This window comes from Chaetodon trifascialis, chromosome 17 (genome assembly GCF_039877785.1).
Source record: "Chaetodon trifascialis isolate fChaTrf1 chromosome 17, fChaTrf1.hap1, whole genome shotgun sequence".
Lineage (NCBI taxonomy): Eukaryota > Metazoa > Chordata > Actinopteri > Chaetodontiformes > Chaetodontidae > Chaetodon > Chaetodon trifascialis.
The window spans coordinates 8,729,738-8,755,887 of NC_092072.1; the positions used below are offsets into that span (position 1 = coordinate 8,729,738).

Sequence of the window (26,150 nt, forward strand, 5' to 3'; positions counted from 1 at the left end):
GTTATTTGTTGGCATCATGAATTTCCTACCGTACACATCGCTTGTCTTACTGCCTTTAGCTGTTTCTCCTCTGTTCAGTTGCTTCATGTTTGCTAACTCTTATCTTGTTTGATTTAGTGTTAATGTAATCTGATAATGGGACAGCATTTGATAATTAGCCTTTGGGCTAATGCTGGCACATTTACAGTACTGACCAGTGTATATTGTTCTGATATAAAAAAAATGAAATAGAAAATTAAAGACAGATCCGTGGATTATTTATAGTAGAGTAATAAGGGCATTGTTGCAGAGAGAGATACCTCAAAACCCTCGGTGTGTGTAACAAAAACTACTTGCATGGCCGGATATCACAAGTGTATTTGAAAACACATGATTTGCCTGAAGTGGTGCTTTAAATTTTATCAAACTAGGTCAGCTTTTCAGAGTGCTAGAATGCTAGTTTAAGTTAATGTGAGTAAATTATGAGTGCTCCAAATGCATTCCTATTGCTCCTTGGAAAAATGAACACAAAAAAACTCCTTCATACAATCCCTCTCAAGTCTCCTGATTCTTACTGTGCCGTTACAGGTGCATTCATTCTGGCAAAGGGCATCAGGGTAGAAGACTTGTCCCTGCTGGTAGTATTTGCCTTCATAAATACAGCCACACTGGTTGGCAGGCACACATTCATCTCCACTCAGAAGGTAACCATCATCACAGACAAATCCCTCCATGCACTGAGCTGCACAGTTTGACGAGTTTGTCTCACACGATCTGAAGCAGCCGCTGGCACAGAGCTCATAGTGGCTGTTTGGTGGACTCTGGACATCTAAGGGCAAGAGAGGATTAGAATTACCATTCAAGAAAATCACAGGAGTTTGTCTTGACCAGACAATAACTGCTTGCTTTTGACCTTTCACTATTAAGTTTCAGTTTTGGCCCTCCACTGGAAAAAGCTTGGGTGCCACAGTCTTGACTGACTTGATAAGTAGTAAATGTCCTTACCGCAGAACTGAGCTGACCTCCAGGGGTATACTGTGACACCTTTCAGCTGGCAGGCTGCGGTGTAGGCAGTCAGAGTCTTGCACTGCGTGTTCCTGCTGCCTTGATTAAGACAGACATCGTACAGGCAGTCACTGAGGAAACCCAAGGGGTCGATCTTGGAGTGGCAGTCACGGAACGGGCCCGCGGGGCTGCTGATGAGGCCGCAGTAACTGCTGCTGCTGTACGTTGCTCTCTGTGTGGCGTTACAGCTGGAGCAGGGGCTGCTGCAGTTGTTTACGCAGCCAGGGATCGTGGCAACCATCCAGCTTTGACCAAGCTCCTCAGAAGTAGCAGCTTGTTTCCCATCTCTCATCTGCATGTCGTCGTTGGGGTTGAGGTTGTAATTACCACAAAGGCCTTGCATGAGGCCTATGTACGTGCTTGGAACAATTACAAGCGCAATGCTGTTCCAGTCGTAGTACACCTTCACTTCAAAGTCTGTCTCAATTACAGCGAACCAGCCAGTTTGGTAAAGATGGAGCTTATTGTTGTCCAGCACCATAGGGAGGTTGGAGAGCTCTCCATTGACCTTGAAAAGATAATAAGATAATTGATAATAAGAAGTAATTTGTATATTTACTTATAAATACATAGAACTAGCATATAAGGGCATATATGTAGCGCTGCAACTGTCAAATAATTCAGTTGTAGATGACTGGGAGACAATTAATTCAAATCCAATTTGCTTACTCTATTAAAGGACCTAAAAACATGTTTTCTCAATCAATCTCTGAATACAAGGGATGGGATCTTACATGACCAGAAATTTCCAGGCCAAAGTTAAAGCTGTTTCAGTTATTTCCCCACAAGTATGATGTACTTTTGTAAAATACATTACCACAACAGTGCCAGGGTGCTCTTTGCTGATGACAATGGTGTACCCATACACACTGACTTCTACCAGCTGAACAACAGACCCAATCTTCTTATCTTGACCATTGTTCTGCAACACAACACTAAAATGTTCCAGGCTGGTTTGATTGGAGACGCCGGCCACCTCATACACACAAGTGCCCTGGAAGTTGTATCTGTACCCATCAAAGGTCACAAAATGTGGGTCACCAGATACCATACATGTGGCTTCGCTGACAGGATAGCAACCTCTGATCCTTCCCACCACCTGGCACAGCTGGCCAGCGAGACAGCTCGTCTGCTTGGAAGACAAAGTCCCACCAGCCAAACACGTGTAGCGCTTGGCGCAACTCTCGCCACCCCAGAAAGAGGCTCCGGCTTCTATGTAGTGACCCTCATACATGCAGCCACACTGAGCCTCGGGGACACACACTGTGCCACTGAGCATGAAGCCATCATCACAGACGCACGTCTCCACGCAGGTGGCGCTGCAGTTGGTGGGAGTGTTTGCACATGTAGCAGGACAGCCGCTCCCACAGAACTCATAGTGGCTGTTTTCTGGACACTTAGGTGTAGCTGTGTGGACAAAGAGGAGATAGATCCTCAGTGTAAATATTATGTTATTCACATTTAGTCGGTGTTGGAAGCAAGTAGGTATAGTCACGAAATGTTCTTAACACAATCCCTTAACTCCTGTGACTGTTGTGCGATCATATATAATATCATGAGATAATCAGTAGAGATTACTCATGCATTCATATAAGTTAAATTCATTATGGATTAAAGTGATGATTATTTTCTCCGTTAATCAAATGATTGTTTGGTTTGTAAACATTCTGAAAATAGTGAGAAAAGCCATCGCAATTATCAAAGTGGCATCTTCACAATGCTTTTGTCCATCTAATTGTCCAAGCCTCGATATCATTAAAATATTTAAAGGAGAAGCAGCAAACCTTCACATTTATGAAGCTGGAACCCAAAAAAATTTGGCATCTTTGCTTTTTTCATGCAGAATCTCATTTTGTAAAGTCACTAGTAACTAAAGTAAAAAAAATAAAATAAAAAAAATAAAAAAATCCCTCTGAGATGTAATAAGTAAAAGTAGAAAGCATGAAAAGGGTTTTAGATCTCAGATTTAGAGAAGTACACTATGACAGTAAGTAATTTAATTTAAAACATGTATTAATGCTTTTTAAACTTCGGATGACTCACAGCATTGAGAAGAATTCCTCCAGTTGGGAACTTTGGCCCCAGACCTCTGGCAGATGTCAGCAAAGCCTTGAAGGCTGCTGCAAAGATATGTTTTCATAGTTTCACCCCTGCAGAGGTTGACCATGCAGTTGCTTTCAAAGACAGTAACGTCAATTTCAGGTTGACAACCTACGAGTTCCACAAAATTTTGTACAAGGGTGCTACAAAAGATTTGTCTCTCTAATTTCTGAACATCACTGAAAGGACAGCTTTCAACGCATTGGCCAACACATTCATCCTGACAATAGGCATCATCTGAGGCACTGGGAACCCTCCAGCTCTTTCCCAGTGCTGCCATACTGCTGGCTACTGAACCATTTGGAGTTGTGAGATCATCTTCCATCTTGTTGGTGAAGTTGCCACACAGGCCACACACACTGTTGGCAAAACTGCCCGGCACAGTGATGGCAAGGTAGCTGTTCCAGTCGTAACGCACGCTCAGGCCAAAATCTGTCTCCATGATGACAAACAGACCTTCTTGGAAAAGCTTCACCTGGCCGTTGTTCAAGGTCATTGGGAGAGTCCATTCTTGATAGTTCACCTGAAGATAAATCAGATTTCACCTGTATAGCATGTTTTATACAACAATTTATTTGAAAATATGGAGAGACCACCACCACCACCAATATTCAGCATCCACACAATGTCAACACTGACTCACCCATACAATTCCAAACTGAAGACGAACTATCTCAATGTTGAACCCGTAAACGTTGACAATGACACTTTCCACTGATGGGAGCTGTATGTTGCCCTCGTTCGCATTATTGGTCTCCACCTCAAAGGCTGGGAGGGTCCCAGTAACATGGCAGTTCTTGGCCATGGTGTAGGTGCAGTTGCCCATGAAGGTGTAATAATTGCCATCAAAGGTGTAGTGGAGATTACCCATGACCCAGCAGGTGCCTGACTCTGGTGTTGAAGTGGCTGGTGATCCTCTACAAAATCCTTAAAAAGTTAATACACAGTTCAGGGTGGCATTTTTCATCTTAATTGCTTTGCATAGATCTTTCTCTCTTGTGGACTAAATAAGTGAGTGCAGCACACAACAAACACAGACAAAATATGAGGAACTGCTGCCAAGCTTTAGTTATGATCTGCAAAATATCATTATGAGCATATTTATCTGAACATATGTCTAATCATTTCTGTGACATTATTACTGAAAATGTACAACAATATATTTATAGCTGACAGTTTGTATTGACTCTGAGCTGATTTTCTTGAACTTTTGTTGTGATCTATTTCAACTCATACTGTAATATCTCACTGAAACAGCACTCATGATCATTATTGAAAAAGTAAAACTTGATAACCGTTACCGTTCAGAAGAAGAGCTGAAAAGATCACAACAAACAATCCCATGTTTGTTCCAGGAGAGGACCTAAAGGAGCAAACCAATGAGAGTTTTTCCAAAATTGACCTAATCAGGAAAAACACACACTTTCTAACTTAACTTGTAGATATATGCCATCTTGCAAGCATACACATCTCAATATATAGATATTAAATGTAGAGTAGAAAAATGAAATACAATAAATAATGAATAAAGAACAGGAAAATATCAGCAATTTTCACATCAGCAGCTATAAAAACAAAACTCAAGAAAGAAAGAAAAAACATGCTTTTCACTCATACAATATATAACATAAAATTTTCCAAATGCACGACTGATCGCGTGAGAGGATTCCCATTCGTACTTTAGGTAATGAATGAGTAAATAGTTTGTTCAGTACTTCAGAGATCTACATCATTCTCACCTGAGTGGATCAACAGGCATTCAAGGGTTCAGGTGTTGGATTTAAGGAAGCTTAAATACTTTCTTATCTCCAGTAATGGACCTATCAGCTTTTAGGTGGCTCAATGTGAGCAAATGCGGCATCACGTGACATGTTTCTTTGTAAAGTCATTGTTGATGTGATTGGAAAAGAGATGGACTCAAGCTCTTTGTACACATTTTTTACCAGGTTGCAAAGGAATTCATTACAGTGAGTTCAAAAGTGAAAATGGATCAGGGCACACAAAAAAATGGCAAAAGTGCAGTGATTATAACACAGATCAATTCAAAATGTCTCTTGGTCTCATTGTGGTCGTTGTTATCTGCTTTTTAAAACCCACCTTACAGCGTTACTGTAACACATTCAACAACTATGACTTATTTGTTGACACTGTGACCTTGCTGTCAACACCCACAAGAATAATGGGTAGGTGTGTGTTGTGTAAATGCATAATTCTTAAGAGCTCCCTCAATGCTATCATAACTATATTCACAAGGATTAAGTGGAAGTGTTTTCTGGCGTCATGGTGGCAGTGACCATACTGCGACATGGTGCCGTTGTTTCTTAATTGTACCACTGTTGTGTTTTGTGTAAGATAGAGAAAGATTTTATCAGGTCGTTTTATTTAATCAGCAGGAACACGTAAAAGTATCTTTGTTTGCACGTGTATATATATCAGCAGCAATCGTTATATAGTCATGCCCACACACACATACGTAAATGTTTTCTTCGTAGGCTACATGCAGATTGTTCTCACGCATTTATGTTCTGTGAAACCCAGGTATCTCCAAAATGTCAGCTTTTAGTGCAACAGTGCTCTTTTCAGCTCTATGTATTTTTCAAATAATCCAGTTGGTTTACAAATGTAACCCTTAATCTTGATACACATTGCACCCATCTTGGCTGATTTCTCTGAATAAGCTTATTTGGATATTTGAACTTGGGCATGCACACAATGTAATGGATAAACTGTACATTTTTGATACACCAGAAAAAGAGAGAGATTGGTGGCAATGTCCTGCTCTATTGGATTTGGTGCTGTTTACATGCCAGGAAGCCAGCTAACATTACCAACGAGCGCGCAATGTTCGCAAAACACATTGGCTAGTTTTCATCCTAAAATTCTTTTGTAATCTTGAAAGTGAAACATAGCGTTTGAAAATGTGAATAAAGCCTTGGTGGCAACACTGTCGCCTCACAGCTAGAAGGTCCCGGTTCGATTCCCGCTGTGGGTGCTGGGGGGCGTGTCCTCCACCATGCCTCCAGTGCCTGCTCGGGGAAAAAGGGCCTTTCTGTGTGGAGTTTGCACGTTCTCCCCGTGTTTACCTGGGGTATCCTCCATAAAAATACCCCCACTAAAAACATGCAAGAAGATCACATGCATGTAGTGTGTGAGAGTTTGTGTGTGATAATAAAAGTATGTTTCTTCTTCTTCTTCTTCTCTCCTTCTTCTCTTATTTCTATCATAAGGAGAGAAAAATGAGACAGACAGGCTGGCAAAATAATATACAACCTGTTGATTCATAATATTATATGTGAATAACATGAAATGAACATGAATAACATGAAAAAAATATATATACCAGATAAACCTACTGTACTGCAATAAATCTAGATTCTTGGCTGCCGGTATATCAATACACTACGTATTGTATTTACATTGGAACAGTCTCATATCAACATCGATAACCAAATCTTTATAAAACAATTAAGTTGTTAGCCAACTAAACAAAATCCACACAGCTTGCAAACATGGACAGGGATCCTCAGGGCCGCCCTTACACTGTGACCTGTGTCACTGTGACCTGTGTCACTGTGTGGACAGCCTCATTTTTCCTTCACTCCAGTAAAACCAGTAAGGCCGGTCGGACCAGAGATGACAAAGCGGGGCCATGAAGTATGTGGGTAGGGTTTTAAGCATTAGCTGCAGGAGATAACAAGTCAAGCAGGGCGGCAGTAGTGGTTCCTACATAGAAAAGTAGATCCAAACCTGGAATTCAAGATTTCCCCCAGGGGCCGCAAAATAATGTAAAACTCAGGAATCACAGGATTTTTTTTTCTTATGAAAAACAGTTTTTTTCCTCATCAAGAAAGTATTAAAATGACTATCTGAACCTGCTGAATGCTTCACTTCACTGTGTCTGTTTGGTGCTGAGCAGGTTGTGTGTCTTTAGAGGCTTTCCTCTGAAAAAACAACCTGCTGCAGCTGAACGTGATGCTATGAGAGCAGAATGAAGCACTGAGCCATGAACACCCCTGACAATGTCACATTGTCATTTAGAAAAACAAACTACCACTGGCCCTTAAAATCCACCATCCTCAGCAAGAAATGATATGAGCATTTAATGTTTTCTAGTGAGCGTGTCAAACCTGTTCTCAAGGTTGGTCTCATGGACTGGCTCAGGCAAGCCTTCAGGCACCTGTCCATGAAGCGGGAGCTATCTGAACTTGGCCAGGAAAAAAACTGGGTTCCATGTTTTTCAAAACAAAAAGATCTGTAGTTGAATGAAAACACCTGCTTCATGCACAAGTATCTGGATCCCAACAGAACTGAATTAAGAGTAAATATACAAGTAGTCATGAACACTGCTCTGCTCATGTGACAAAGGCCATTAAATGCAGCAGCAGACTGTAACAAACCAACGGGCAGATGATGCAGCTGTGCCATATGTCATGTCACTTTGAAATGATGTCCCCTTGTCTTAAATGCCTTTTGCCTCAGTTTCTCTCTCCTCGTGTTTCTTCCTTGCCTCCTCTGCCTGCATCAGGTTGGCAGGGGGGATAAATATGCGAGGAGAGGGTGGAGGATGCACAAGCTGAGAAATGAGAAGAAGGCCTGGGCCCGCATTCACAAAGCATCCTAAGGCTAAAAGTAGCGCTTCCTCGAATTCTAAGATTTTTCTAAGAATGACGTCACGGAGGAATTCTAAGATTTTTCTTAGAATTTTCCCTTGGTAAGATAAAAGTTATTCACAAAGCGTCTTAGGCCTAAGGTGAAAAACTGTTAGGAGGAGGGAGGATGACTTTTAAGAAGCCTAAGAGTCTCTTAGACAGGGATTGCAACACGTAGCAGCGCTTCTCACACTCGTCGCCACTGGTCTCCAAGTACTCTGTCCATACTTCTGCCTGAATCATTCATTAGTCACACAGGTGTGCTCAATTGCTCCAATAAGCCACCAGCTTCCCTCTTTGGGAAACACAGGGCCTCTTCCCATTGGAGTAAAACCCCTTTATTTACCTATCCTGAGGTCAAATTACACATTTTGACTTCATCACCTTAATATTTAAATCACACCAGTTACACTGAATGTTAATGGGGTTGTTCAACCTGTTTGCAGTGTGAAACTCAATCAGAAGAGCAGTCTGTTGAGAAAGAGGGAGGAGGCAAAATGAGAAGTGCATGAACTGGTGTAAGCGGCAAATCAAATGACAGCCTGCATGGTGTATCCTGGTGGCTGTTTGTTGTCTGGGGGCAAATTAGTGAGCACAAGAAAGCAGGAACTAAAGTGGACTACATACAATAAAAAGGTAAGAGGACATGTGACTCAGAAAGTAGGAAATTTATCACACTGTTGACGATAAGAGCCTGACCTTTATGTCTCTCCTCTTTGGTTTCACTCTTTCTGCACTACAGTAAACAGCTTCAATGAGGTTTCTTTGGATCGTGTCCATTCTATCCACCTTGGTGTCCATGGCGCTGCTGGTGATTATTGCCGGCCAATATCAGGTGTTGGTAATGCTAGACAAGGGGTCTGAAAAGCTGCAAATGGTTTCACAGGAACTTGACAATGAACGTGTCAATAAAGAGATTTTCAAAGTGACTGTGGAAAAGCTGCTGGTTCAGGGAACAAAAGTGGTGCAGGACCTGGAGGCTGAACTGGCCAAACTCAGCCCAGAGTTGGAGAAAAAGAAAACAGAAAATGATGCCTGTCAAGCAGAAAAGGTGACAAGTTTCTCTTTCTCATGTTATTCTTTCACAAAACAATCTTTTACATGACATGGTCAGAGTGTGGGGCCGGTTATTTTGATTCCGTATGCCAAAGCTGAATGTGCTATTACAGAAGAAAGAACGTATCAGCAGCACAGAAACTCATTGTATGAATCAGGAAAAGCAGGAGGACAGATTGAAGTTTTGAACAAATGATCACACCCAACTTATAGATTTGTTGCACCAGGATGTTGCAGAGCAATGAGGCAGTCAAGATCCAGTGAGGCATCCATCCTTTAGAAAGCAAACATATGTAATTATGAATGCAAAGCACTTTGTGCAAACATTAAGGCCTTGTGCAGAAGTGGAACTGTATTATTATAAAGTACTTTTGACCCACTGAAGGGAGCATGACCCACAGGTTGAGACCCACTGGATTGAACCGCCTAACTGTGTATATATAGTAATTACTTTTGATGCAGATTCAATTACACTTTTATTTAAGAAGGATTTTTGAGTGCGCAGCTTTAACTTTTTGGAGTATTTTCACATTGTTGCATTGATGCTTTTAAAACTGCCCGTCTCTGCCTTGCGTGATGTTAAAGCATGCACTCTAGTCTTACAGGTTTGATTGTGAGGTATTAAAGTAAGTATTTAGTGTTTGTGTTGCAGTTTATTTTGACAAGCATTCCTCCTGCATTACTGTAGAAAACAAAAACTGGTGAGCTGGCCAGCGTGGAGAAGAAACACAGTGAGACTGAAGGTATAACTCAAACATAATTTATGCTCAACTGCTGGTGCCACCATGTGGTCAAATACAAGAATTACTGTTTAGGTCTGCATCGTTCCTTCTCTTTCTTTGTCCACAAGCTACCTTAAAGACAGAGTCTGATGCCTGGAAGAAAGAGATAATTTCTCTGAGAGCGCAGCTGACAGGCTACAGACTGATATGTGATCATGTGAAGAAGGACCCACTAGCTCTGTAAGCCACAAAAAAGTCTCTTGTCATGCAGAAGCAAATGTTTTCTGGAAGGGAGCGTCCATAGTGGAATAATCAAATGTTTGTGTCCTTTAGGAAATTCTGTGGCACCAAAACCAGCTGAGCTTCTCCTGAAGACGGTATAAAATCTCAGTGACTGAACTGCAACTCCGATTCTGACTTTTGATATTTATCCTGTGACTCATGTATGAAATGTTACTGATATACTGTTGAGCTAAAATGTTTCCCATAACACTGACAATAAGAGTGGATTTTTTACTGAAATGTTTGCGATGTTCACAGGCTGTTTTTCTGTCAGATCGTTTATCATTTCTTAGGCACTTATTTTAGTTTTTTGATATGTTTAGGAGGCCTTATTTTGCTTTCATTAGACAGTGCGCACACAAAATGAAGGGAAAGAGGGAGGTGGGTAGACAGTGTGATCACATGGCTGATGTCTTACAACCCTATATTTGCCCCATCTTAGCTAATGTCTTAGAATTGTCAGACTTTATTATATGGCACCATTCATACAAGTTATTGCAATTTAAAATGCTTTACATGTGACTGACAAGTTAATAAGACAATACAAATAAAAAACAAATGAATATGAGTGAAATACATGATAAAAATGTAAGAATAAAAAACATTAGCATTGATAAATGCAATAAAAAGGTTTCCAAAAAATAATTAAATACGATTTGAATAAAGGCCATTATTAGCAGTCAAGCTGAAAAGGTGGGCTTCAGGTTCATGTTGTTGGGTTTTTAAAGTAATCCAGTGTATTTTTAAATTATTCATTTTGCTTAAGAAGTATGAGCTTTCTTTCAAAAGATGCAGTGTTTTATATTGTAATTTATTTTTACTTTATTTGCTTAAACGTGTAGATTTTTTTTCGTGCACATGTGAATCACTTTGGAATTGTTAATAAATAAAGCTTTACTTTCTCATGTGCTGGACTAAAACCCCCATAAAACAGCAAATTGTTGTTAAAAACGGGGAGATATATAGAGAGAGCTCTTCCTCTGAAATGTCATAAAAAAAAATAAAATAAAATAAAAACGCTTTACTGATGTTACTGATGAACATTGACCATGATATCAGAAACACTGAACTTCTGAAAGGAGGTGGCGTTCAGCGTGACCCAGTAATGGTGACTGCAGCTTCTCAAGTGTGCCTGTTGTGTGTGTCTGAGTCACTGATGTAAACACGACACCTGCCGCTTCAGAGAAGTCCATTTGCGACAATGATGAAATGTGATGCGGGGGTCTATATAATGGACACTGGCCTGGCCACAGACAGGAAGATACCAGGAGAGGGGCACATGTGGGCAGCACTGAGCAAGTGAATGCACAGCTGTAATTCAACACATAACTCTGAACATTTTACTTGGATTGTTCCTTTACAGCAAATTTGTACCTTTAAAGCATTGTTTGTCTTATAACTTAAATAAATGTAATCAATTTTGGTGGTGTGGTTTGAGAGCCATTGGACTACTGATAAATGAAAGAATAAGTGACAGATTAATCAATAATAAAAATAAACCCCAAACCCATGACGTTAATAAATTGGACAGAGCCATGCTAACTGTTTCCCCCTGCTTCCAGTCTTTATGCTAAGCTAAGCTAACCAGCTGCTGGCTGTTTTTAGGATTTATATACAGCGCATCAATCTCCTCGTCTAAATCCTGGCAAGAAAGCGAGTAAGGGTACTTCCTAAAATGTCTAACTCTTCCTTTTTTATTCATGTGTTGATTCATGAAGGAGGCTATAAATTAACTATAATATAAGGGGTTTTTAATGCCTTTTGTGCATGGTTTGTGCGGATGCGGATATTAATAAGATCATATTAAAAGCCTGTTCAATAAGGGCAGAATAAGTGAAAGAGAAAACCCGTTTTCAGTATGTTCTCGTATCAAATGAAACTTCCAGCAGGTATGGAGGGGTCGTGGTTTGCTGGCGACCCGGAGGACCCTCGTCCTGGCTGAGCAACACGACCTGCAGCGGGGTCAGCAGCAGGGACTCATCGTGCCGGAGGAGGGAGGGCGCTTTCACCGCAGGGAGGAGGGGGAGGAGGTGGAGGCGGAGGAGAGAGGTGAGTGGACGCAGTTTTGCCAACAAGCCGATTATTGAAGGCTACTGAGCCCTCTGTCAATATGCATCCGTCCTCTCATTGTCAAGCAGAGGCGGACACAGTACATCTGAGTTCTTCTTTTGACGGCGAGCGGGCTTCATTCATTACTGGAAACTGCTGTTTTTAAAGGACGCTACAACTTTTTTATGGATTTATATTGTGAGAAAAATCATTTGTTTTTATGATACAACATTCTGACACTTCCAATGTACTCTGGAGGGAGTTAAATTGGCATCCTGGTACTTAATTTTGTAGTTGCTGTGGTTTATACTTTTAAAGTACAGCAGCTGCATGGTGTTTATTTTTACTTCAAGGTGTGTCAGGATTGTTCTTTTTTTTTTTTGTAAAGGAAGTTAACATTAAAATAATGCCTCACACAGAAGTAACAGCTGCAGTAAACTTTATCAGTAAGTGAACTTTACAACCAGCCCCCTAAGAGCCAAATCCAGGGGCAAAAGCGCCCTCTCTGTTTTGCCTATTTTAAAGTGCAAAGTGTAAAAATGACCAGCCTCTCCAGGAGCGCAGATGAACCGAGAGGCATCAGCGAGAGTCCAACTCACAAACCGGAGACGCCCAAATACCGCAGCTGGAGCAGCCTCCGCTTCTCGAGATGGAGAAGTGGCTCCCAGAGGACGAGCCCCCCTACCACCCCCTCCCCAAAGACAGACAAGAGGGCCGATGTGACCAAGACGCTCTTCTCCTTGGTCAAGACTCACAATGACGACTACACAGCGGATCCTGATGGCCTGCTGGACACCAACGTGGACGGCGAAGAACCCGAGGATGACCCTCCACAGGACCAGTCCACCTACTTCCAGAGGCAGTTTGGATCCATGCTGCAGCCCGGGGTCAACAAGTTCTCCCTGCGCATGTTTGGCAGCCATAAGGGTGTTGCCGCTGAACAGGCCAGGGTCAAGAGCTTTGGAGTGTGGATCATCCACCCCTACAGTGACTTCAGGTAATGATGAGGTTGGGGTGTCCTCAGAACTTCACTTTCACCTCACATCACTTTCCTCTCAGTGCTGTTTGTGGGACGGTTTGTCTACATATTTCTGTGGAAAATGTAGAAGTTTACCATTGATTTTTTATACATTTCCCTTGAAAGCATCCAGTTTTCATCCAACCAAACAGACCGGGGTGGTGCTCAGATCCGATTGTTCCAAGGACAGACTGCAGTACAGCAGCTGATGTCATGGTTCCTCGTGCATGATAAGGCGATGAAGGGATTTGATTAGTGATACAGTATATAGGACAAGATCATTTGGATTAATGACAGCACTGGTGACTCCCTTTCTCCTTGTGTATGAGGATCTGCATTCACAGATCCTAATAGTTTAGGTGATCGGATATTTCCATTTGAAAAACATCCATTAATTTATTGCTCTCATTTGGCCTCACTTTTGCAGGATGTGCCAGATCATTCATCTTTTGCTAGCTTTATTGAGCGACATCTTAGCATTGATGCCCAAGCAGTCCGTCTGTGGGGTCAATAATAATAGCTGCCATGAAATTTAAACAATTTTTAAACATCAGGCCAATGCCGGACAGAGAGGATAAACCCATGCAGAGGGATTATTGCCCATAAGAATCCCTATAATTCCAATCTTGCTCTATTATGCAATAATACACAGACAGCTGAAGGGGGGATTATCGAAGGCCTGCTCTCCTTAAACCGTATGCTCCAACTTCCCCTTTAGAATAGATGAGTTGGAACAGCACGTTTTTGGCACTCAGTTATCCTGTTTGGGGGTTAAGGTCAGTTAGCTGTTTCTGTTTAGTGTTTTAAATCCAGTTTATAGTTCGGTAAATAAGCAGCTGTTGCACTGCTATGACCCTCTTATCAAACAGACATATATTATATGGATATAAGCAGAGAGAGAGGAAGAAATGGAGAAGCATTTTGGGCTTTTATTCAGAGGTGGATGAAAAACAAGTGACGGGAAAAGCAACAAAAGTCCCTCAGTGGAATCCAAAAGGGGGCGACCAAACACATCATATGGTACATTTTAACCCTCTTGTCACATCTTTATCTCCTCTCTTTTTTTGTTTTTAGAGAAGATAAATATCCAAAACATTAATAAATCAAAGTATTGGACTAATAGCTGATGGTGGTGGTGGTAAAAATAAAAGTCTCAAAATGATATCATCCTGAAGAAAACATGAATGTACCACATTTAACGCCAACGTCAGTCCATTAGCTGTTGAGCAATTTACCCCCATAAATGTCATGGGATCACTAAAGTCACCAGCATTCATCCTCTGAGGACCATGAATGTCTGAAGAAACTTAACTCACAAGTTGTTGAGATATTTCAGTCTTTCAGAAGCAGAAGAAGAAGAACTTCTGTTGCTTTTAAAAGCTACAAACTAAATTTAGTTAATAGTGCCTCTGTGTCACACATACATATGCACGTGCTTAAACAGCTATCATTCGGTCCGGGTTCCGAGTTATTAGCAGCAAGCAACCACTAATCTTTTGCAACATGAGAGGAGACGATAAGCAGTCATGTAAACCAGCGTGTAGACACAGAGGACATGGATGCAAGAGATTGATGGAGGGATAAACATGAATGAGAATGATGGCCTAATCTATCAGTTCCTGTGTCTCCACTCTGACTGGCTAAAGAAGAAGGTCATTTTCTCACAGGGTTCATGTTGCGATCACCGACGTGTGACGGTAATCAAAAATAGTCTGGTTCATATTCTGTTACTGTGCCTCTGTAATGCAAGAGACTGAGAGCGAGACCCAAAGTGATTGACACTTGATGGAAACAATCTGTAAGGAAACCTAAACCGTGTAGCCGTGGTGTATAATGAGACACTGGAGACCTAAAGGCAAATGGGACCAGTATGACATGATACGGTGATGAGAGCAGCTATGTGCAGCGCGCAGACGTCTGGCTTCAACATCAGAAAAGCAGCACACTGCATACAGACATTTCCAGTAGCAGTGCTGTTTTCTTCATTGTCTTCTTTGATAGTACATTGGGCCTCATGAGGTAAACGCCATACATTTTTGATGAGTGGAGTTCCTCCTGTGACAGAAGCTGTTATGAGAGTAAGCCTCGCCCTGAGATGGGTCAAGCCCTGGATGACACATTGACCTCCTGATTGGATGACTTCACCTGACCTTCATAGCTGATTCAGATTTTCTAACTTAAAGTAATTGTTTAATATTTTGAGAAATACACATGTTGGCTTTCTTCACATCCATATACACATGCATGCAAGAACACTTACTGTGCACGAGTCAGTGTGAGGACTTGTGTACAAGTATATGTGTGTACTCAGATCATGATACACGGAGGCTGCCAACACTTTTAAAAAATTCTTAGCTTTTGCATCTGATTTAATGCAGCAGTGTGTGACTGTTAACCTGCAAAAGACAGGCTTGGATAGAAAAAGAAATATTTCCCAGCCCACTGTTGTAACTACACTGAGTGAACTGAGCAAAACCTGAAGACTGAAGACATATTAATCAGTCTTAAGCGTTTGATTCTTCAGAGCCTCCTGGCCTGTTCGATGGCGACGTCTGGCCCATGTGTCTGAAATACAGGAACACCATTTAAATCAACTATGATGTTTTATTCTATCTACTGCTGCTCACTGTTTCCTTGTATTGACCCATGCACATTGATCTGTTGCCTCTTACAGATAACTTGTCTGTGAGTTTTGGAGTTGTGTGTATGGACTGGGTAACCTGCAAATGAATTGCCTTTCTCGGGATCAATAAAATTCTCCAGATCTGAATCAAGGATGTGATCTGTGAGCACTGTGGACCTCATCTTTGGTGTTATATCCTGTCCAGTTCACGATACATGTTTATGGACACTGGACACACAAATATGCATTTCTGAAAACAATAAAAAGCTCATACTCCTCTTCTGTCCAGGTTTTACTGGGACATTGTGATGCTCCTGTTGATGATGAGCAATCTGGTCATTTTGCCGTGGGGAATCACCTTCTTTGAAGACCAGAACACCATGCCCTGGATCATCTTCAACGTCCTGTCTGACACTCTCTTCCTCATGGACCTGGCTTTCAATTTCCGCACGGGCATCCCGGGAGAGGACAGCCACATCATCCTGGACCCCAAAGAGATCCGCATGCATTATCTCCGCACCTGGTTCCTGGTGGATTTCGTCTCCTCCATCCCCGTCGACTACATCTTCCTCATCGTCGACCTGGAGTCCCGGCACGAGTCGTCTGACGTGTACCGCACCGCCCGCGCCCTCCGCATCGTGCGCTTCACCAAGATCCTGAGTCTGCTGCGTCTTCTCAGGCTGTCTCGCCTCATCCGCTACATTCACCAGTGGGAGGAGGTAAAGGATGGGGAGGAGGATGAGGGAGAGGCAGAGCTCATGTTCATGTACAGATCACTACACATCAGAAAGTCAACATTTTCCAATTTAATGTTGTGTTTTTCCTCCATACAACTTCCTCTCTGTCAGATTTTCCACATGACTTATGACCTGGCCAGCGCTGTGGTGCGTATAGTCAATTTGATTGGCATGATGCTGCTGCTGTGCCACTGGGATGGCTGCCTGACCTTCATGGTGCCAATGCTGCAGGACTTCCCCGCAGACTGCTGGGTGTCCAAAAATAATATGGTGGTCAGTACATGTTTGTTCATATATACTATTCACATTCTCCTCATCTTACTCTCAGCAAAAAAATGAATGAGCATCAAGCTATTTCTTTAACTGCAAGTGCACCAATTGAAAACTGGGTTCATTTTCCTTATCATTAATTAAAAATTACACATATTTCTGCAACACCTTTATAATAATGGGACTGAAAACTTCATGTCACATTTCTTAGCCAATTCCATAACAATCACAATGAAGTGTCAAAGTAACATTATTGTGTCCTCTCCCCTTGTTGATACTCTATTCTCCTCAGAATTCTACTTGGCACATACAGTACTCCTACGCCCTGTTTATGGCCATGAGCCACATGCTGTGTATAGGATACGGTGCCCACCCTCCAGAAGGCACGACTGACGTTTGGCTCACCATGATCAGTATGGTCGTGGGGGCCACCTGCTATGCCATGTTCCTCGGTCATGCAACTAACCTGGTCCAGTCGTTGGATGCATCGCACCGCCAGTATCAAGAGAAGGTAATTGTCCCTGCACAGACGTGACAAGATTAACAGACTGAAACATTTTGCAATACAGCTTCTGGTGTTTTGTGCCCTGGGAGCTTCACGTGGATGCTAATGTGATTCTGGCTGCGAGGTTTAATATCACAGCCATGTTTTATATCATAAGCTTGCTTACTTGCTCGCACTTTATTCATGGAAACTCTGCCAAACGCCAAGAGAATATGTGTATTACCTAATGGATTTTGTGGCCCTACTGTGACCCTTTCCGGGGGATTTTCACAAGATAAAGCAGAATGGATGATAGACAAATGGCGGCCCCTTTGTTCTGGATCACTGTTTGTTAATGCCCATTACAAATGAGTTTGTAATCCACTTAAAACTGGGGGGAAAAAACTGCTAAACAAATAGAATAAATGCATAATTATTGTGCTTAGCAATAATTCAGCAAACACATGGAACAAAATGTGACTAAATGTGACATCTGACATCAGCCCCGTGGAAATTCACTTACATCTTCATGAAGGTCATCTCGCCATGTGTTTTGTACAAATGTTTTCAGTATAAGCAAGTGGAGCAGTACATGTCGTTCCATAAACTGCCAGCGGATGTGAGACAGAGGATCCATGATTACTACGAGCAGCGATTCCAAGGCAAGATGTTCGATGAGGACAGCATCCTCGGAGAGCTCAGCGATCCGCTCAAAGAGGTTTGTCATTCATGAAACCTTTGACCTGACTTCCTGTTGCTTTGCTCTCTTTCTCTCTGTCATTGTCACATTCCCACGCAGGTGCAAATTTAGGCCTGGACGATGAGATGGAACTCAATATATCGATTTAACTGTTGGTTATGTCTCAATTAATTGTTTTCAATCAATTGTTTAGTTTATGAAATGTCAGAAAATAGTGAAAAAAATAGCAGGATGAAAGATTTGTACCCACAGATGATCAGATGTTACAATGATATTAAAGTTAAATCTTCACATTGGAATAGCTGCAAAGTTCACCAATTTCTGTCTTTTTACTTAATCAATTAATAGACAAATAGTTTCAGTTCAAAATCAATATTATACTATTAATACTGTGTTTTCTTCAGATATTGATATACTGTGTATTTAAAATATATTCAAATGTATGCAGAACCACATAACATAGGATAATTGATGTTCAAAGTGCAGCAATCTGTGTTCCACTGTTATGCATCACATCAGACATTGTTGATTAATGTTATTATTTTCTCCAGTAATTAGTCAGTCCATTAGTCACTCTTCACACAAGAAAAACAAGAATTTCAAGACTTATTTTGTTACTTTCTCTATAAAATGTGCTAAAAATCATTAATCTTCAACATTAAAACAAACACAGTACGTTCATGTTAATTGTAAAGCGTATATAGATAAAATAACCATTTCTAGGCGCCACTGTGACCGTTCCTTAATGTCGCCTGTCTTCTCTTTGTCTCACCATGCAGGAGATTGTCAGTTATAACTGTCGTGGACTGGTAGCCAACATGCCACTGTTTGCCAACACCGACCCTCATTTTGTGACAGTGATCCTGACCAAGCTGCGTTTCGAAGTCTTCCAACCTGGAGACTTGATTATACGAGAGGGAACTCTGGGTCGGAAGATGTACTTCATCCAGCACGGCACCGTCACTGTTATCCCACGCGGCAGTAAAGACATTACGCTCAATGATGGAGCATATTTTGGGGGTAAATTATTTGTCGCCGACTTCAGCCTTCAAACAGTTCATTATCAAATGTATAATTATTTAAGGCTGCAACTTTTGGTTGTTTTCAATATCAATCAGTTAATTGCTCAATTAATCCATAGACACGATTGCTTTAAACGTTAAACTGACTCTCCCTCCTTTGGTTCAGAGATCTGCCTGCTCACCCAAGGACGACGCACAGCCACAGTGAAGGCTGACACCTACTGTCGCCTTTACTCCCTGAGTGTGGACAGTTTCAACGAGGTCCTGGAGGAGCATCCTCTGATGAGGAGGGCGTTTGAGAGTGTGGCTGTGGACCGACTGGGCCGGGTCGCCCGCAGACCCAGTTATCAGCCTCCCCCAGCTGAGTGACGTCCTCAGTACTAACAGAGAGAGACTGCGGCCAGACATGTGGAGGACATTCGTCACACTTTGACTGAACTTGACCACATAACAAAGAAACCGTCCATGTAAATTCTACTGATTGCTTTTTACTTAGTGCTCAGTGATGGACAACCTGATGGAGCCTCTCAGTTTTATTTATTATCATATTATCGCTGCACTTGTTGTACCTTCAGTTGATTTCATTTCATTACTTGAATCTCAATAGGCTACATGAACATTTTTGTGTTAGATCTTTATGAGCTTTTCATTTTAGATCCATCATGTAATGTACAAACTGTATTATGGTGATACATGTGCTTTTACCAATGGCAGCAACTGTAAATACTGCTTTAAGGATCACTATCAGATGACTGTATGCTTTCTGAGACTGCTATTTCATTATCCATCACATCGTTCAAAGGAGATATTAGAAGCGCACAGGAGCACCAGCTGGGTGATCCATCATACAGCTGTAAGTAGCACAGATTTGAATGAGCCCTCAGGTCTGTAGGTTGAATCAAGTCAGGGTTTAATACTGGTGTTCGCTGAGGATAAGCTGCTGTGATGTAATAACTGTACAGAGACAGATTGTACACAGTTATACGTCACTGTTTAAATTGCCACATTTCTTTGGACTCACATTTGAGCTCGGACAAAGCTCAACAAATGACGAGTCCACCTTTGCATCTCTACAATTTAGTATCCACTTTTCTAATTGTTTTTTTTTCCCACACATTTTCGTAAGTTTCTCACTTTCCTTTTGAATTGCAACCCATTTTTTTCTGATGGCATAAATTTGCAAACATACTGTATTTTGGCTTTTAAGAAAATGTTTATGGTAATAAACCTAGATTTGGTTAATTAGCAGATAATTAGCAGATACAACAGTGAGAGCTACAAGTAAGGTTAAAGCTCCTTTTCATACCAGATATTCTGACATGTGAAAACAGCAAAAGTGCAGGTGTAAACAATATTACCAATTGCTTGGTCCTATTCAGATGTCCCATTAAGCCATGACAGTGTGACAGTGAGCCAACATGAACAATGCAAACAGAAGCAGCTCAACGGAATTCTTCTGCAGTTAAAGTTAATTACACCTGTTATGGCTGTGAAAGACCAACTATGAGAGTATCTGCTTATCTTTTTCAAAACTTGACAAATGTGAATAGGCTTAACACCAACAGGTTGATAGTCTAAGCAACCATGCAATAAGAGGAAATACTGATATTGATAAGATGAGTAATCGTTTAAATTATCTGTAAGTCACCTTCTCTTATGCATGTGTGCTGCAAAGACTGATCCAGTATATTTTTTGCTGATAAATTTAATGCAGAGGGGGAAAAAACTATTGTTAAAATTTATTATTGAAATGTATTTATTATTAGTGAATTAATTTATCACATGAATTTGTTCAATATTGAACACAATACTTATCCTGTCCTCTTTCATTATTTCATTTTTTTTTCTGCTGAATGGTCCTCATTCTGATGTCATGTAAATTTAAATATTTCTACCCTGACCTTAAACGTGATATAAAAATGTATTTTTACCTAAACAGTTTGTTTCAGAGGTGTTATTCATAACTGCATATGTGCATGCACACACAAACACACACACCTTTGAGGGGCGGTTCGTTGTCTGCATGTTGTGCAACCAGAACTTTTTAAAAAGCCTCCGCAGCGCTGCAGCTGTGTTGTTGGTGACACCTTCCGGTCCTTGTGCATCCACTTCCTGTCTACATTTCATAAACTCGGGACGTAGAGAAGGTAGGAAAAACCCACTGTTTGCTAACTTACATCAATCACTTCATCGGTTTTAATTGATGTTAATGCTGCTTGCATTGCAACAGGTATTAAAGAATTCATTCACGCGTTGTCAGTTTGTGGTTTTGGGTGCTACATCGCAAATTCGCCGCTTTTATTTTGACATTGCAAGGTTAACCGCTAGCTAATTTAGCTTAGCGCTAGGCTAGCCGTAGCTAGCAGTATGCGCATGGAGGTCAGTTTGTACCCTCAATATGGGTAAGTGAAGACAAAACAGTTACTCAAAACACAATTACTCTATTTTTTTACAGGTGTGCAGACCTTAAACTTTACAGATGGAGTTTTACGATTAATTACACTGTTAGGTTCGCCTTCACCTTCGTTAACTAACGTGCTGGCGATACCGCTGACATAACATCATCACATAAGAAGTTACACAAGATCTCCGACAATGCTCTCCCAATGTCAAAACATATTTAATTCTAGTACATATTGATCCTCGCCATCAAAAGAAAGTTAATCCAGTGTTTGTTTCTGTCATTGTGTTGAAATAATCTGCGTCTGCTGCTGAAACTGAACCAGCGTCGGCTTTCACTCGACTTGTTTTGATTCTGCTCACTGGGTTACAAAAAGCTGTGTAGCAGTTATGGCAGGAGATTGTTATTTAAGCAAATTACAGCATGAATTCTGTAGTAAAACGAACATGTTTTTAAATTTGTCAATCGATTAGTCGATCGACAGAAATTTACTAATCAGCTATTTTGAAAACCAATTAATTGGCTAAGTTTTCTTAAAAAAACTGATTTAGGTATTGTTTTTCATCAAAAATCCCAATAATTTTCTGGCCCCAGCCTCTCAAATATGAGAATTTGCCCTAATTGTTTCTCTGGTTTCATTGTTTTATATATTTGGAAAATGATCATCATCATTTGGGTTTTGAACTATTAGTCAGAATAAAACAAAACATTTGAAGATGCCACATTGGACTTCCTGATCTTTTATTGATGAGATTCCAATTAACCTGCAATTGAATCAGTAATGAAAATAATCATTAGATGCAGCCCTGACTGTAACTGTCCTACATTTCATGTTTGTTTGATATGTTTTGTTTGACTTGCCATTCATGTCATGTTGTCTCCTCCCTGCAGGAAGGATGCTGTCCCTGGCTCGAGTAGTGGTGAGTGGGGTGGCTCGTGCTCCAGCTGCTGTCAGCCAGGGTGGAGTGACTGCAATCACCCGATTTAACAGCACAGCACAGGTACCTGATACTTTGTTTAAAAAAAGAGAACATTTTAATGGTAACAATGTGGTTAACCTTTTATGTGTTTGTCTTACTTTTCCAGAGTGCTCCTAAGAAAACAACTTTTGGACCACTGGCAGATGAGGACAGAATTTTCACAAACCTTTATGGCCGCCATGACTGGAGGTAACACCCCTGATCTCATGTGCTCTGGAAAATCTAAAACAAAATATTAATTTGATTGATCCTCTCACACAATGCAAAATAGTGTGCTGAGCAGTAAATGTAAAACAAGAATCCCAGTTCTGCATGTTTTTGACATGAGGATCTTTGTGCTGCAGGCTGAAGGGAGCGATGAAGCGCGGCGACTGGTACAAAACTAAGGAGATCCTTTTGAAGGGAGTTGACTGGATCCTCAATGAGATCAAAGTTTCTGGCCTGCGTGGGAGGGGTGGAGCTGGTTTCCCAACAGGCATGAAGTGGAGCTTCATGAACAAGCCCAGCGATGGCAGGTCAGTGAGGAGACAAACAGATGCACATATATCAGTTCTTCTTATTTTCATACTATTTTGATTATTCATCAGAAAATAACCAGATCTTTCTGTCAGCAATTAACATTGATTCTTCTGACATTTTCACATACCAATTGGCTTGATATTTAAACAAACTTTTCCAAAAGGCAGCAAGATTATTTTTGATCAGTTCCTTCCCCACCAGCCAGGAAGCTGGCTGGTGGGGAAGGAAGCTTAGAGGAAGCTGTTAATATTCCCATGAAACAGTGAGCAAAATGCTGTGTGATTGTGGATATTAACATATTTCCTGTACAAACAGGGGTCATTGAATAAAGATACAAAGTTGTGTTGGGCTGAAATGACATTTGCTGTAATAAACACCATTCACACAACTTCTTGCTCCAGGCCAAAGTATCTGGTGGTGAATGCAGATGAGGGAGAACCTGGCACCTGTAAGGACAGGGAAATCATGAGGAACGACCCACACAAGCTGGTGGAGGGCTGCCTGGTTGCTGGGAGGGCCATGGGGGCGCGTGCTGCTTATATCTATATCAGAGGAGAGTTCTACAATGAGTCGTCCAACCTGCAGGTGAAAATGGACAAACACATACAAACTTTAAAATGATTTGACATTTTTCAAGGATTTTTCAAATCAAATCATTAGATTATTAAGAAAATACCATTCCAGTATTAATTTTTTCACAAAATCCGCATTAGCAAGGGCTGAGTGTTTCTGTTCAGTGAATTCTTGAGTCTCATATTACTCAAAAATATGATTAAATATGGAATATTTCACATATTTTGTGTGTTAGTCTAATAGCCAATCTAATGATCTAAACTCCGTCGATGTTCAAAACTGCTTTGAAAGTTCGAGAAGGAACATCGGTTCCCAAATCCACATATCTTAATCAAATTTCACTTTGTCCAGTTATGACCTTATTTTAGATAAAACCAAATTGCTGTTTACATCATGACAATGTCTTTTCTGTAGCCACATTTGAAGCTGGGTTCATTTTGGCACCTTCATAGCTTTATGTACAACACAGGGCATGATTGTACAAGACTCTGTAATCATTCATCCTAAAACCATTATATTTTCAATATCTCTTCGTAGGTGGCTATCAATGAGGCCTACGCTGCCGGCCTCATTGGGAAGAACGCCTGTGGTTCTGGTTATGACTTTGATGTGTTTGTGATGCGTGGTGCTGGAGCGTACATCTGTGGAGAGGAGACTGCACTTATTGAGTCTCTGGAGGGAAAGCAGGGGAAGCCCCGTCTGAAGCCCCCATTCCCTGCTGATGTGGGTGAGTTCCAGACCACAGGTCGAGTGTACAAGTGTGATGAATTACAAAGCATTAACACAAGCAAAAACACTCGTACTTTCCAAATAAAAGTAGTTGTGAAATATCCACCTCACTCCTGCCGCTATTTCAAAGGTGTGTTTGGTTGCCCGACGACTGTTGCCAATGTGGAGACCGTATCAGTGGCGCCCACCATCTGCCGTCGTGGAGGCTCGTGGTTTGTGGGCTTTGGCAGAGAGAGAAACTCCGGCACGAAGCTCTTCAACATCTCTGGCCATGTCAACCACCCCTGCACCGTTGAGGAGGAGATGTCCATCCCCCTGAAAGACCTCATTGAGAGGCACGCAGGTACATGTCACACAAAGCATGTGACACAAAATCTATCCAGCGTTGTAATGAGCCTACTGCTGTAATTCACTGAGGCAACATTTTCGAGTTGATGATAACACCTTGGGTCTCAAAGTGGGGGATAGAGTTAGATGTTTGTGATATTTTATGACAAGAGTAATGGGATTTTGTCAAGAAAATTGCTTCGTCATGAGAGCTGATGGAAAGGGACCTCTGAATATATTCTTTTATACATTTGTTTATCTGCATGTGTTTTCCTGCACTAGGGGGGTTGTGGACTGAAAAGATTAAGACAGCTTAAGCACAGCCTTACTGAATGCAATTTTTTTACTTAATTGAAACAAACATCTGTCTGGTAGGTGGAGTGCGTGGTGGGTGGGATAACCTGCTGGCTGTAATCCCTGGTGGCTCCTCAACGCCCCTCATTCCCAAGAACGTGTGTGAAGAGGTGCTGATGGACTTTGACGGCCTCATCCAGGCTCAGACTGGCCTGGGCACCGCTGCGCTTATCGTCATGGACAAATCTGTAAGTTTGTCAGCTCTGCAGCATAATTCGTGACGCCCCAAGCCATAATCAGACATCTGTTACATTGGTGGATGCATTGTTTTTGCAGACTGACGTCATCAGAGCCATCGCCCGCCTGATTGAGTTTTACAAACATGAGAGCTGCGGCCAGTGCACCCCCTGCAGAGAAGGTAAGTGCTACTTCAGTGTCATTTCATGCATCAACTACGCCGACCTTAACGCTACACACATACAAGCATTACAAGCCTAAAAATACATTGTTTTTCCCTTTCCTTTGTGTCTGTAGGTGTGGACTGGATGAATAAGATGATGTGGCGTTTTGTGCAAGGCAATGCACGGCCAACAGAGATCGACATGATTTGGGAGCTCAGTAAGCAGATCGAGGGACACACTATCTGTGCTCTGGGAGATGGTGCAGCTTGGCCAGTGCAGGTAAACACATGTACTGTCATAATGCATTTGAAGACTAACAGGGTTGTTGTTCCTCCTCCAGAAATTGATGCAGTCATTTTGTTTTTGTAAATATGCTCTGATATGCTGTTTTTATTACACTCTGTTGCCATATTTAAGCTAAATTAATGTACAATTTTCCTCTGTATTCTCTTGTCTATGTTCTCAGGGATTGATCAGGCACTTCAGGCCTGTGATGGAAAGCCGGATTTCTGAATACCAGCAGCAGAAGCAGGCCAGGGCTTAAATGGCTCCTACACCTCCTTGGACTTCTTCTCTTGCCTCACATGTCCCAGCCCTGTGTCCTTGAAAATTATTTAACGCGATAATGTGCCGTCTGATCACCTCATCATCAAGTTTTACATTGATGTGTCTGCCTTGTCTGAATAAAGTTATATGAACCTTCAAGAGACTTTTGTTTTGTCTTTGTAGCATTTTAATCTCAGTCGTTTTGAAGCGTTTTACATGTAGAAAATTGTAGAAAGGAACACCTAACAATAATCAAAATGATTATTGTTCACAGGTACTTTTTCAATAGAGTTTGATGATCTCCACCATATATTGCAGTTATTATTAAAGCACTGAAGGTATTATGCTAATGATTTCTTGTGCAATTTTTAGGAATGGGACAATGCACAGTATCAAAACATTCAGCACAGCCAGGGTTAAATTTACTTAAACACTTATTAAAGGAAGAATAGACAGAATAAATTTATCAAATAAATCGAATAAAGATGCAAGTAAATACAGTTACCAAGTGATATCAACTGTGGTTTTACCTATTCAAGCATCCATTTCTAGACAGATTCAAAGCCACTCCACAAACAATGCAGACACAGCTGTTATTGTCTTAGATCTCGCGATAACTTCCTG

The 26,150-nt window shown here is 41.3% G+C and overlaps 2 protein-coding genes and 1 long non-coding RNA gene across 3 annotated transcripts; all 3 read left to right on the top strand.

The window, feature by feature from the left end:
- Positions 1–8,734: 8,734 nt before the first annotated feature.
- LOC139346263 (uncharacterized) lies at positions 8,735–9,763 on the top strand. The gene is made up of 3 exons (XR_011603239.1): positions 8,735–8,844; positions 9,538–9,592; positions 9,700–9,763. It is a non-coding gene; the product is annotated as an uncharacterized lncRNA (long non-coding RNA).
- A 2,194-nt stretch (positions 9,764–11,957) lies between these two features.
- hcn3 (hyperpolarization activated cyclic nucleotide-gated potassium channel 3) lies at positions 11,958–19,866 on the top strand. The gene is made up of 7 exons (XM_070985381.1): positions 11,958–12,899; positions 15,833–16,262; positions 16,392–16,553; positions 16,843–17,061; positions 17,606–17,752; positions 18,514–18,754; positions 18,923–19,866. Exons 1-7 carry the CDS (start codon positions 12,442–12,444, stop codon positions 19,123–19,125), a joined length of 1,860 nt encoding a protein of 619 aa, XP_070841482.1. The 5' UTR covers positions 11,958–12,441; the 3' UTR covers positions 19,126–19,866.
- A 976-nt stretch (positions 19,867–20,842) lies between these two features.
- On the top strand, positions 20,843–25,685 carry ndufv1 (NADH:ubiquinone oxidoreductase core subunit V1). The gene is made up of 11 exons (XM_070985367.1): positions 20,843–20,903; positions 22,049–22,158; positions 22,244–22,326; positions 22,482–22,652; positions 23,058–23,241; positions 23,767–23,956; positions 24,089–24,301; positions 24,661–24,827; positions 24,916–24,997; positions 25,114–25,259; positions 25,447–25,685. Exons 2-11 carry the CDS (start codon positions 22,054–22,056, stop codon positions 25,522–25,524), a joined length of 1,419 nt encoding a protein of 472 aa, XP_070841468.1. The 5' UTR covers positions 20,843–20,903; positions 22,049–22,053; the 3' UTR covers positions 25,525–25,685.
- Positions 25,686–26,150: the final 465 nt, after the last annotated feature.

What these genes read in the sequence shown, in the direction of transcription:
- ndufv1 (XM_070985367.1), top strand. Translation starts at nt 22,054, where the DNA reads ATGCTGTCCCTGGCTCGAGTAGTGGTGAGTGGGGTGGCTCGTGCTCCA. An exon ending in AACAAGCCCAGCGATGGCAG is followed by an intron (nt 22,653 to 23,057) that starts GTCAGTGAGGAG and finishes TTCTTGCTCCAG; the next exon opens with GCCAAAGTATCTGGTGGTGA. An exon ending in GTGCAGCTTGGCCAGTGCAG is followed by an intron (nt 25,260 to 25,446) that starts GTAAACACATGT and finishes CTATGTTCTCAG; the next exon opens with GGATTGATCAGGCACTTCAG.
- hcn3 (XM_070985381.1), top strand. Translation starts at nt 12,442, where the DNA reads ATGACCAGCCTCTCCAGGAGCGCAGATGAACCGAGAGGCATCAGCGAG. An exon ending in ACATTCACCAGTGGGAGGAG is followed by an intron (nt 16,263 to 16,391) that starts GTAAAGGATGGG and finishes CCTCTCTGTCAG; the next exon opens with ATTTTCCACATGACTTATGA. An exon ending in ACCGCCAGTATCAAGAGAAG is followed by an intron (nt 17,062 to 17,605) that starts GTAATTGTCCCT and finishes AAATGTTTTCAG; the next exon opens with TATAAGCAAGTGGAGCAGTA.